We start from the raw sequence: 12,363 nt of genomic DNA on the forward strand, positions 1-12,363 counted from the left end.
CATCAACTAGGTTGGAAAAGACCTTTAAGATCATCAAGTCCAACTATTGCCCCAGGACTGCCAAGACCACCACTGAACCATGTCACTAAGGGTGCCAGCTTATACTCACTCTACATTAACCACAATCTTCCAGTGAAAGTCTTCAGGAATAAGATAAGTACAAAAAGAAACAAGCTGCATTAATAAACGCATATACAATAACATCCTTTTCCAAAACCAGGAAGTATGAAGAGTCACTCTGGTATGATAGCCAGAGTGACTGGATGGACCGGTGGGGTCCTCAATAAAGGAATTTCATCTCTTCTTCAGCCATTCAATTGATAACCCTGATTTCCATCTGTTTTATTTAATAGCTTGATGTGATTTTCTAGTGCTGTTCTTTCATATTGTAATAAATTTTTTTTTCTTACTTTTTTTTTTACTATTAGGTGGGATTTTTTCCTGTGAACCTTTTAAATACCAGAATTTTCATACACTGCCTTTTGCATAATTATTTCCCTTTGAAAAACATTGGCCACTTTTAGGGTGAAGGGGAAAGGCAGAAGCCAGGGAAGTAAAGGGTGGGAGAGGGAGGCAATATTTCTGATTGAAGCAGCAGCTTATTTATTACGCTTGTTCATACCTTTTAAAATCCTGTGTTCTTCCCAATCTATAGAACAAACTTGAAAAAGCAATCAAGCACTAATCTGGGAGCCTCTGAAACATTGCACATTTCTATAGCTGTTATATTGAATCTATCCTTTATAAATGCGACTACAGCTGCTCCCAGCACCAGTGTCTGCCTCGAGTTTGAATTTTACTATTTGCTGTTATTTTCAGGTTATTGCTACCAGCAGGATATAATAAATTGGGTTCTAAAGTATCTTGTTTCCCTATATATTTTTACTCGGGCAGTGATTTGGAGGAAGAGTGGAAGACAAAATCAGCTCTGATAGGATTATTTCCATAATGTAATTTTAATACAATAAATAAATTATCTGTGAATATGCTCATATGCACATATACTTGCAGGCATACATACCAACACTGTGTTAAAAAGCAATGATGACCAGACACAGGGAGAAATGCATAGGATGAAATTCTGGTTGCAGTGATTCCGTTCAAGTTTCGTTTTTCAATTCCTTGGGAGGTAAATAACACCTTTTTTTTTTTTTCCCAGACCTTAACTTTAGTTCCCTCTTCCAATGAAAAAACAAGTATTTTTGACATTAACACCTAAATGAGGCATTTCTAAATACCACTAACTTATCTGGGATACACTCAAAGAATACCAGGACTGTCTCTTATATACCGGTGCAGCCACATCTTAGCTAATATTCAATTCTCAAGGCAATAAATCCAGATGCTTACCTGATCTTTGGCAGGACTAAGCCAAATTAATGATTGACAGGATACAAGAAAGAGATGGCATATCTTTGTGAAAGTTCCTACTGCCTTTGCCAGGACTCATGAACCAAAGACACTTGGATCAACACAAGGGGAAATTACTTGAGAAAATCACAAAGGAATGAGTCATGTCATTAAAAAACCTACACATGTAAAACGTAATAGGGATTAACCCAGCAAAACACTTGTAAGTAACTTCTCTAACATGAAAGCCTTGTTTTTATAGCAAAAAAGAAAAAACATTAGACAAAGGAGAAGTAGTGAAGGTAATTTAACTAGCCTGGAAATAGTGCCAACCCTAGCCTAGTGCACCCCTCCAAAAAAAAGCCTAATGCACCCCATGCCTGATGGAAAGAGTTCCTTCATGCCTTTAAGAAGAATCAATTCTTTTTGAAGCCACAAGGCACAAAGTTAAAGTCCTATTTTCAATTAAAATCTATTTAATAGACAAGAAACAAAGTATGAATAGAAGGCTAATCACAGCATGAAAGAGGGTTAATAGCAGATTGCCAAGAGCAACAACAGTTTAATGTATTTCAGAACAATAAAGATCCTCGCAGTTTTATTAAAGTGACACAGACTATTAGCACTCCATAGTATTAAAAGTGTCAATGTGTCCATACCCTCTGCTGCACAATGGGATCCTGATACCAACTGGAATACTGTGTTGTTTTGCTACAGCAGAATTTGTAGAGATTATAAACAGAAACCGCAGATCTGGGAAAATTCAGAATGAAGATGGGGCTTCCCACCAGCGGTCACATGGCTGAGCAAAGCAGAGGAGAAAAGTCATCAAGAGTGTCCAGGAAAAACAGTAGAGGCAATTGGGATGCTGGGGTGCCAGTGAAGGAAACAACAGGAAAGAAAAAGGAATTCTCCAGGATGTTTGAGCCTTGATAGCTATTATTCGGAAAATGCCATCAGATGCCGGAAACCACTGGGACAGACCAGGTGGGGTGACAGAAGCCACAGGGAACAAAGGGAAGAAAACCTAAAAGTGGTGATCTACTTCATGAAAGCCTCATAAGAGTGTGAACTTTGCCCATCACTAAGTTTAACATTCATTCAACAGGAAGGAGTACCAACGAGCAGAAATCTGTTCTGTGAAGGCCACATCACTGCAGCAGTCCTGGTACAACAAGAAAAGCACCACTATGAATGTGTCCATGGTACTGGGACATGGTAAAGGTGGCCCAAAGCTGAGATAGTGACACACTAAGCTAGTCCACTCATGGCATAGCCATGCCAGCTCAGATCCTGAAAGCAGCAGGACTGTTCCACGAAGAGTTGACCCAAATTCACGAGACTGATTTATCTCAAATGTTTCCTGTTCCAGGACAAGCACAGCCACTATTGGCTTCATTAACTCTCCCCACTGTCCCAGTCTGTGGTTTAGCCTCGCACATACCAATCCCTTTATTTTTTCATATGACACAACATTAGTGTTTGAACACAACGTAGCTCCATGTCCCAGTAATAACAGCAGGACAAAATTACTTAGAGCAAACCACTACCGTTCTAAATAAAATTAATCCAGTCCAGGTGGCAGGAAATCATGACAAAAATACAAATGAAATTAAAATCTTAGGTTTCAAAGATAAAACCCTAAGACAAAACCTATTATCTCATGTGAACTGACTGGGCAGCATATTATTTGCTGCATACCAAAGCCAGTTATATAAATCAGAGTATTCATAAAGGGATAAATATTTCATGGTCATATCAAATAGCTTGTTGACAAAAAAAGGCATATTATTTATAAGGCACCTTTTAGAAGGAACACTTCTTTCACTGTCAATGTCTTTTATACATTATTCTCTTCATTTTACTTTAATTAGTTTCTAGACATGAAAGAACTGAAAATACTACACCTCTAAAAGACATTAGGGAAAATGTTTGGGTTTTTCTCCTAATGGATTCAAACTACAATTTTTGAAATACACATTTAACCACTACTCTCAAGCACTGCAATGAACTGAATAAAATCATTTCCTCTCTTGCTTCTAAAGGGTTTCCCCTGAAGAAGCCAGCTGTTACATATTTATTTTTCCATTATATGAGTTTTATCTCGTAAATTCTGCTCAGCATTTGGTGAGCTTACAGATCAATAACTCTGCATCCCAGCAATATAAATCTGATGCAGACTTGCCTGAATATATTTTACACTTCAGAGGTGTATTTCTCATCTTCTCAAAGCAGCTCAGTCATCCCAAAGATAAATAACTAGTCTGGGATGAGAGAGATCCTTAGAGGGGAGTCTTCCACCTGAGAATGTGGTTTGTGTGATTCAGGACAACTAAGCCCTCGGCTGGATGCTTCTACTGCTGCACCACAAGCCGGCTGAACAGACGGTTCTTTCACACCACTGCTGACCATCAGTTCTCTCTCCCCTATGGTCCTTGTCAAGTTTTCTCATTACTAATATATTCTAACCTATTCCTTTTCAATTTTATATACCAGACAAGGGCAATAGGATTTAAACATCGAAGTTCCTAAATTCTCATTTCCAGTGAGTAAATCTATCTTGTCATTCCTGCAGCTTCACCAGCGTAAATTTCAAAACAAAACAAAACCCCAAAAAACCCAAAACCACACCCAAACAAAAAACCAGCGCACATTTAATCTGGTGTTCATACTTCACACAGGGTTCATATTCACTCCAACCGCGCATATCCCATGCCAACTCCTATGTGCAGCTTATCTCTAATCAACACATCTTTTCCCAATAAATATGTGGGATGGTAACAGCCATAAATGATAACAACCTGCACAAGCAACTTACTGTTTCTAAAGAGTCAGGCAAGACAGATAGCACCCAGAAGGGTGATGGCGCTTTCAAATAGGAAAAGAAAAATACCAACGAAGAGTTTATTGAACAGATGCCTTATGTACCAATTTGAAACAGTAATCCCCCAAAAGGCAAACACTGGAAGATCATGATTCACAGCAGAACAAAGAACTTGCAGGAAAAAAAAAATGTGGCACCCTCATTAGGAAATAGAGCATAGAGAGCAAAGAGAGCAAAGAGGCAAACCCGCATATTTTAGAGCTAGAAAAGACAAAAGCGCAGAAAGAAAAGAATGGAAAAAACACAGAATAATACAACATGTAAACGAAGGAGACCTCAAATTCATCTTTGTGTAACTCCAAAGAGACACTGATTTCTGGAAAATAAAATACGCTGCCAAAACATCTCCCATATGGGAATTAAGAATAGTCTAAAAAGTTCACCCATCAGATAAGAAAGGATTAAACATTTTTGCCTAACTGAAGTAGAGAGAAAGCTCAATATTTTGTGGAAAACAAGAAAGGATAAAGGCCATTAAATTATCATTTTGAGACTTGTATAAGTAGGGCTTAGATGAAAGTGCAGGCAACACTTTCAGACCATTTGGGGATTCTGTCAGTAAAGTGGCTTGTAAGACAAAAATACATAGGGGAATACATACAGGGATGGATCAGAAAGCAACCATTAGACCTGAAAAGGCACTTGAGTATTTACTAAATCTTGAATTGTAAACAGACTAAAGGAGTTCTTGCTGCTACAGCTGGTAACACAGAAGTTTATATATAAAAAAAAAATACGATGCAAGATGAACCAGGTGGAATTGCATGCTAAAAATAAATCAAAAATGGTTGAACTGCAGTGGAATAAGTCAAGAAAATACGTCCACTAACAGGTGAGGGCTGAGTATCTCTCAAAGGAAAGAGGGCTATAAAAGTAATAAAGACTTCTGTAAGAAGTAGTTTTGCAGGGTAACACTAAGAGGTATCTGAGAATAATCAATGCACAACTACCTCACATACCTTCTACTGAAATTCAAGATCAAATAAAAATAAATATATGGAGACAAATATGATGGAGACACTTATTAAGCCAAAAAAAGTGTAAAAAAAAACTTTAGAACCCTGTACAGGTATGAGAATTGAATGTGGATTTTCAGATGGAAAATAACAAGTATTAAGAAGATAGGAAACTGCAATGATTTGCTCGTGAGATGGTAGTAACAGATACATTTTATTAGCCGATTTTACTATGCTGGGTAAACAATAAAGGGGATTCAAGGAAGAAAAACATTTCATAAAGGTAATTTCAGTCCTATAATTAAAACTTAAGCAGACAGGCTCCCAAAAACATTATAAGAAGACTCTGAAAGTGAGAGGAAAATTGGATCTCATTCAAATAAGTAAAAAAGAAAAAATGTCAAGATATACAAGGCACAAATTTTATGAAAGAATGACAGGACAGGCAGATTCCTACTTAGAAAACCACAGAAAATACGGAGAGACATGCAATCCCAGTCACTAGGGACAGCAGGTAACTAGTTCAGAGAAGAGAGGAGATGCTTCTGGAGGATTTTATAAAGGATGCCACCCCCACACAACTAATTAAGGGTTATAGTCCATGGGTAAATCCAAAAAACAAAATTTAATTAGAAAGCGAAAGGATACTCCCTGGCCTTCAAGAAAGGAAGTAAAAAAATCCTGAGGCAGAAGAGTAAATGTAGGAACCTCATATGTTCATTAATTGTTTGAATATAAATACAGACACCATTCCCAGGCTCTAAGAGGAATTTTAATTCCCATATTATTGGACTTTATGTGATTGAGAGGAGAGTTGTATTGCCAAACAAGGAGAGAAATTTCATAAAGTGATCATTGCATAATATCCTTCCATACTTTTACCAAATGTCTTTTTTGTTGGTACACTGGGGATTGTTAGTAAGTGATGCTCGCCCAGATTAATTAACATTTATTGTGGGAAAATGTATCGTGGGAGAACACATTCCAGATAACATTTTAAAAAATCAACAGTCACAAAAATGTTACATCAGTTCAGAAAAGAGAATAAAACATGTGTCCACTTAGCAGTGCCTGGCTTTGAAAATAAGTTGAGGATCTGCACTTCTGCTTTATTGAAAAGACCTTCTGTAACACTGAAGAGATTTACATTAAAATAGAGGTATGAAAAAGGGTATCCACCACTATGCCTACAGTTTGCTCCAGACACAGAACGTTCAGGCCCAATGATCAAGGAGTATGGAGAGATGAATGGCAGAAAGAGCAGACTGGAGCTGTACATAGGTAGCTCACTTGCATTTTCTATGCTACTTTTTGTGCAAAATTTGTCTCCTCCTTAAATGCAGCATCATTCCAAACATGTAGCTTTGCTGCTTCCAGCTCTGGATATCAAAAGAATAATCATAAACTTTAAGTATTAGATGACCATCTTTGTGTGAAAATTAAGCATTATAAATTTTAATATGTTAAAATTCAATTAGATTTTTTAAAAACACAAGCATCTGCCTAAAGCCAATTATGATAAAGTTCAGTCTAAATTAACAAAAGCCTCACAACTGAGCAGAGATGTAGATTCCTTCAACTGAACAGCCAACATTAAAAATAGCAGTCTTTTAAGTGCCTATACATTGGCTTACCTACAGGTACCTGAATGACAAAACACTTTACACATTTTCCAAGTGTCCCTGCCAGCTTTGTTTAGATTTAAGTGTCCCAGAATGCAAGAATATTACAAAGGACTTCTAACGTTGGAAGACTTTCTGCCCCCAGATACTCATCACCCATGTTAAAAATACAGACTCCCTCTTCAAGGCCTAAAACAATATATAACTTCACTTGGATCAAGACAGGCATTTCTTAGGTCACCTCTTGGGAGAGAAAGATATAAAATCTTATCAATGCATTTCTGAAAGTAATACCTGAATAAAAGTTTTCCATTTCCAATATCTTCAAGTTGGAATTTTATAATCAAAATATAGAAAGTTTTCAGCAGACTTAACCTTCTATATATAGGGACACAAGAAAACAGGGTCTCCCTTTCTAAATATACACATTTTAATAAAAGAGAAAGTAGATGGGAAGACTAAGCAAATGAAAAATGGGAAAGATATCCTTGGGGGATAAAAGAGCTTTGGCCAATATATATAAATAAATCACAGATGGTACCTGTCTCCAACTAGAATTCAACATACTTTATCCAAGAATGCTGCTGGAGAGACCACAGGACACATCTTCTTTCACATATGTTATTAGGCCTAGGTCCAAATTCTCATTGGAAGTAATCAAAAGAATAACAACTGTGATGGACTGTAATAACCTATTAGACTCGCTTGTTTGATTCCTGAATGATCCCTTTAAGGACACTCAAGAGGTGAAGAAAGAAAAATTACTATACTTTTGATGGTAGCAATTAGACTCTAAATTGGCTTAGACGTAGGATTCGCTTCCTCATCTTCCCCCATCACTGGAAAAATGGTACAATAAAATATAAGATGATGAATAGATAGTATTAGTGATGAATAGAAGTATTCTATCAGTTCAAATTGCCAGGAAAAAAGGCCTGAAAAGATGTCATTCCTTATTTATTCAAAGAACAAAAATAGATGAGCTAGCAAGTGAGACACACTGAATATTACTGAATAGGAAGGGATAACTGGGAAGGCCCTCCTTCTATTTGCATGCAACTATATTGGTAGTAAATACGGTTCTCACTTTGTCAGGACTACTGCAAATCTGCACTACTGTCTTGAAATGGCAGTAATAATGTTTACCTTGTACAATTGCTCTGCATATTTTGGTTTTTTTCAGTTGCTTTTATGAAATTATTTTTTTAAAAAGAAAGGGTTATAACTGTAAAAACAAGGAAGAGTTATCCCAGTGTTTTCACTGAGGGGACGGTTTGCAATCTTTAGATTGAACTGAACTTTAAATAAGGAAACAACCTGCAGGTGATCACACACTGAATATAGAGCACCAATTCTGTTACATATTATGTTGCTGCAAGGGTTTCACGATGCACTCCTCTAATTTTCTTGAGTAATTCATAATACTGAAAAAGAATAAAGAAATGTGAACAAAGTTGAAGTTTGCTGCGTACCCACTTGCCATACAGTGGCTGCATGAACACAGAAGTGGTTAGAAGGATGAAGACAGTCAAGAAATGTTACACACTTCTCATCAACAGCATTTTTCTTCCTTTTAAAGTCATATACATCACACACTTGTGCAGAACAACAACGGGGTTTGTATTGGGAGAGCAAGGTACTGCCAGATGTTCGGGAGAGGTGAAGCAGCAACTATGCATGGATTGAGTAGAGATTAAACGGCTCTGGCTTCCTATAATCTCAGAGTCTGTGGGGGATGCTAGTACACACTGGGTGTCCAGGAAACATTTGCTTTTGCCTTTGTAAGTAAATAAATCTAAGATATGATATTGTGTTCTTATCATCTTACATCTCTGCTCAAAAACATATTCTGCAAGAGCACCACATAGAGTAAATAAAACAGCCTAAGATGAATTATTCATCATGCATCTGTATCTACTCATTATTCTTCTAAAAGAAATATAACTCACTTCCAGAGTCCAAAAACCATCTGTCTGCTCAGAAGTTGTGACAATATTATTTTTGCTTTCCCCTTCAGATCACAAGAAAGATTGTGTATCAGTTTGAAGCAGAGGCTAAAGCCATATCCGGAATGCAGTGACACCTTTTTTTATACTCTAAACCAGGACTAAAACCACAGATGAATGTATTCACCTATCAAGGGGCTGGGCTACCTGATATACAAGAGAGGAAGAAAATTCAACTCGAAGCAAAATTTAGCTTTTTCATTCTTTGAAACCCTCCCTCACAAGTAACCTACAGAACTGGCAGCAATTCACCTCAGAAGGTTGCAGCTCCTGGCAGTTCCTTGGGACCCTGAGGAACACGTGCTCCTGCTCCCCCTGATGGTCAGTAACACTTCACAATGTAAGCATGGATACAACACTTAGCATCAGCCAGCTGAAACCTGCTAATGACTGCATGTTATCTACTTTTTTTCTTTGCCCTATTTACCTTACTCAAATCTACTTGGGCCAGACATTCCAGAATGACTATATGTACGTACCTTCCTTCAGTCGGTGCATCCCAAGTTCCATGGTGATTTGGACGCAGTAGACTTCCCGGGTTTGTATGCCACCTCCACAAACGCCTACATGCTTGTGGTGGTGAGGGTCCTGCTGGTCAAGGAGGAGAGACACTTGGCAAGCTTTCCATTCTGAAGTCCTCCATGCAAATCTTAGGAAATAAAAAGAGAGCAGGTAAAATGAGAGTTTTTGAAGAGCTATGGGAGAGGGAGTGGTATTTTATTAGATGACAAACTACAATTGGTTTAATCTTTATATCAGTGCTTCCCTGTCCAAACTAGAGTGTTTTGAAACACTTGGAATGTTAAATTTACAAAGGTTAAGTATTTGCTATTTGTCTGAAGTGCTTGTGTAAAACTTTTCAGATCTCCAAAGCATTCTGAAACACTAAATCATCCTGACAACACTTTGAGCAGGGTGCAAAGAAGAAACAAAGATTAAGAGGTTTGATTAAGTGCAAAAACTAGCTTTCAAACATGCAGCTCAAACCACTAAACCACCCCTCTCTGCCAAGAGCTGAATGTCTCACTCTGAAATGCACTTAATAACTAAAACCCCACATACATCAATGGAGCTCAAAGCACCAGGTGGCTTTTCTATAGGTGACAGCTTTATAAACACCTAGGGTACTACCAATTTCTTCAAGGGATTGGCTAAAGTAACTCAGTTCTCGTTTCAGTTTCCAGAAGTTGTGATCCACAGCAAGCTCCAGATAAAAAAACTATCATTCTGTATTCCATTCACACCTAAAGAGCATTAATGGTTTTCAAGAAAGGATAAAGTTCTTGGGCAACGAACTGTGAATGTTGTACAATCATCACTGGTATGTACCCAGTTTAAATTCCAGGAAGAACTTATTAAAACTATAGGAGAAACAGTATAGTGTGTCAGTGGAAAGCATAAGTTATTTTGGCAACATGTCTGCAAATGTATAGCATATTTCTAATACAACAGCTTTTAAGAGGCATAATTCATTTTGATTCACAGGTCACAGTATCAGGGAAGTAAAAAAGAGCTTGAAGACGTTCTTAGCTTCCTGAACGCAAAACTTAGGTAACATTGTTTTTATAACCAATCTGTTCTTACTTTGACTCTTTTATTCCTTTGCTCCTCTAAATTTCACGGTTTACTTTTTTCCATACAATCTTCGGGTTTTGTGTAATGTAAGCTATGCAAAATAATTTACTTCTTTTATCCTAAAGACAAATGTCCCCTCTTACAGCAGATCCACAGTTGTTAAAACAGTGTATGTTTGTTAACCTGCCAACTGATCACTGTAAACTCAAGCACAATGAGGTGCCTCTGCAGAAAAAGCCTTCCACATCGTAATTCTGTGTATGCTTCATAGCAAGTATCTGCTCTTGACTACAGCTCGGCAAGAAAACATGCATCATAAAATTATATCAAAAATAAACATATTAGTTCGCCTGAGCACACATCAATGTTCTTTTAACTTATGTTGTAAATATGGGTATAAGAATGATTTCTAGCCACAGAGTACTTACAGATTTTGCAACCTACCCATGGAAAATGTTTGTGAATACTGCCAATTACTTTTAATTTACAGGTACTTTTCAGATGAGCTGCCATGCTCTCTTAAATATTATACAGTATCATGTGCAAATTTGGATACCCTTGCGGAGTTTATTATTAACAGAAAAAAACAATAAAGAATACACTCCTCATATGACAAGCATGAAATACGTGAACTCCCACAACATATAAAGCACAGCCATGAATTTTTTCTTCTAGTAGTTCCTTCTGGGAATTCCTAATTGCATTTCTTGGGCCTGCAGTGTTAAGTGCAACCTTCCTCATCATAAAAGCGATGAAGAGTGCTCTTCATCCTGAAGAGGAATCCTCCACACCACTTCAGGACATTGTGCTCTTCAAGTCTACAGTTTCAAACTAGAAGCTTAAATACAGAACACGCCCATCTTTCCACAGCCACAGAAATAGCTGGTTTAGGGAAGTATTTCTTAAAACTATCAATATCTGGCTTCGGTAGTCAGCTGTGAACTGTGTTCCTTTAGAGATGTCAGCACCTGCTTCTCACATTCAGTGCGAATTGTGAGAGTTAACGCCTACGAAAAATAGGCCATCAGTGATTAAAATTATGCAAAATAACTAAATCTTAACTCAGAGATAATTAAACTTCATTAAGCCCCTAAATCTTGAAAAAACCCAAAACAAAACAAAAAAAAACAAACAAACAAGCGAACAAAAAAACCTTCAGATATTTTCATGGAATAGCTGGATATTGCGCTACTGTGCTAAACCGCAGAGCAGTCTTTAATGAAGAGCTATTGCATGCTCCAGCCAGTGCCTGCTCTGCTGTGAGCAGCTTAAAGCCTAAGCCCCATCAGCCCATCTTGCTTTCTCCTAGCTGGACATACCTTTGGCTGTGCAGAGTTTTCTCGAACAAATCCTGATCCCCAAGCATTAGTTGTTTAGAAGATACACATTCTCATGACCATTAACAAGCCCACCGCGGCAGAAACATATCTAAGGCAGCACTATCCCTGTGAGTGGGAGACCTAATGCAAGATCTTTTCAGATGGATTAAGTGACCTTGGACAGCTTTGTGGCAGATTCCTTGCAGGCTTTTAAGCAGCATGGATACGTGGCATTAGTTTGCCCTTCTACACAATGCACTAAAGACCATGAGAATAATCATTACTTAATGAAGACAAACTGACTACATAATCTCTATCTATATTTAATCAGAAGCTTGTTAATAGCCATTAGCAAAAAAATGAGGTTACTGATGTGCAAATACTTGGGGCTTTTTGTAACTTTGGCAACCTCAAGCCAGTACTTGCAAATTATTAGCAACATCCACAGTGGGTTTACCACATGACTGAAACTTCTCCAGTTGAACAAAGATGACCAAAGCCACCAATGCCACTATGGGCATTCTATTGTTAGAGCAGACTATACCAGAAATGCACTGTACCAGCATTAAGCTAAGGGGCCAATGCCACCCAGCCACTCCATTCACCAGCCCCAGAGGCTGAAGAGTGTAATAACTCAGTAAGAGGAAGGGA

General features: G+C 37.7%; 1 protein-coding gene across 6 annotated transcripts in view; it reads right to left on the bottom strand.

Annotated features, from left to right (window-relative positions):
• The window catches only part of THSD7B (thrombospondin type 1 domain containing 7B), a 340,543-nt gene that overhangs the window by 193,602 nt on the left and 134,578 nt on the right, over window positions 1-12,363 (bottom strand). For all 6 annotated transcript variants that reach the window (XM_065671287.1, XM_065671292.1, XM_065671289.1 and 3 more), the window contains exon 6: window positions 9,298-9,467. In XM_065671287.1, the coding sequence (XP_065527359.1) occupies window positions 9,298-9,467 (170 nt within the window). The remainder of the gene's footprint in view (window positions 1-9,297; window positions 9,468-12,363) is intronic.

The sequence above is a fragment of the Lathamus discolor genome, chromosome 3, assembly GCF_037157495.1.
Source record: "Lathamus discolor isolate bLatDis1 chromosome 3, bLatDis1.hap1, whole genome shotgun sequence".
In the NCBI taxonomy this organism is placed as follows: Eukaryota; Metazoa; Chordata; class Aves; order Psittaciformes; family Psittacidae; genus Lathamus; species Lathamus discolor.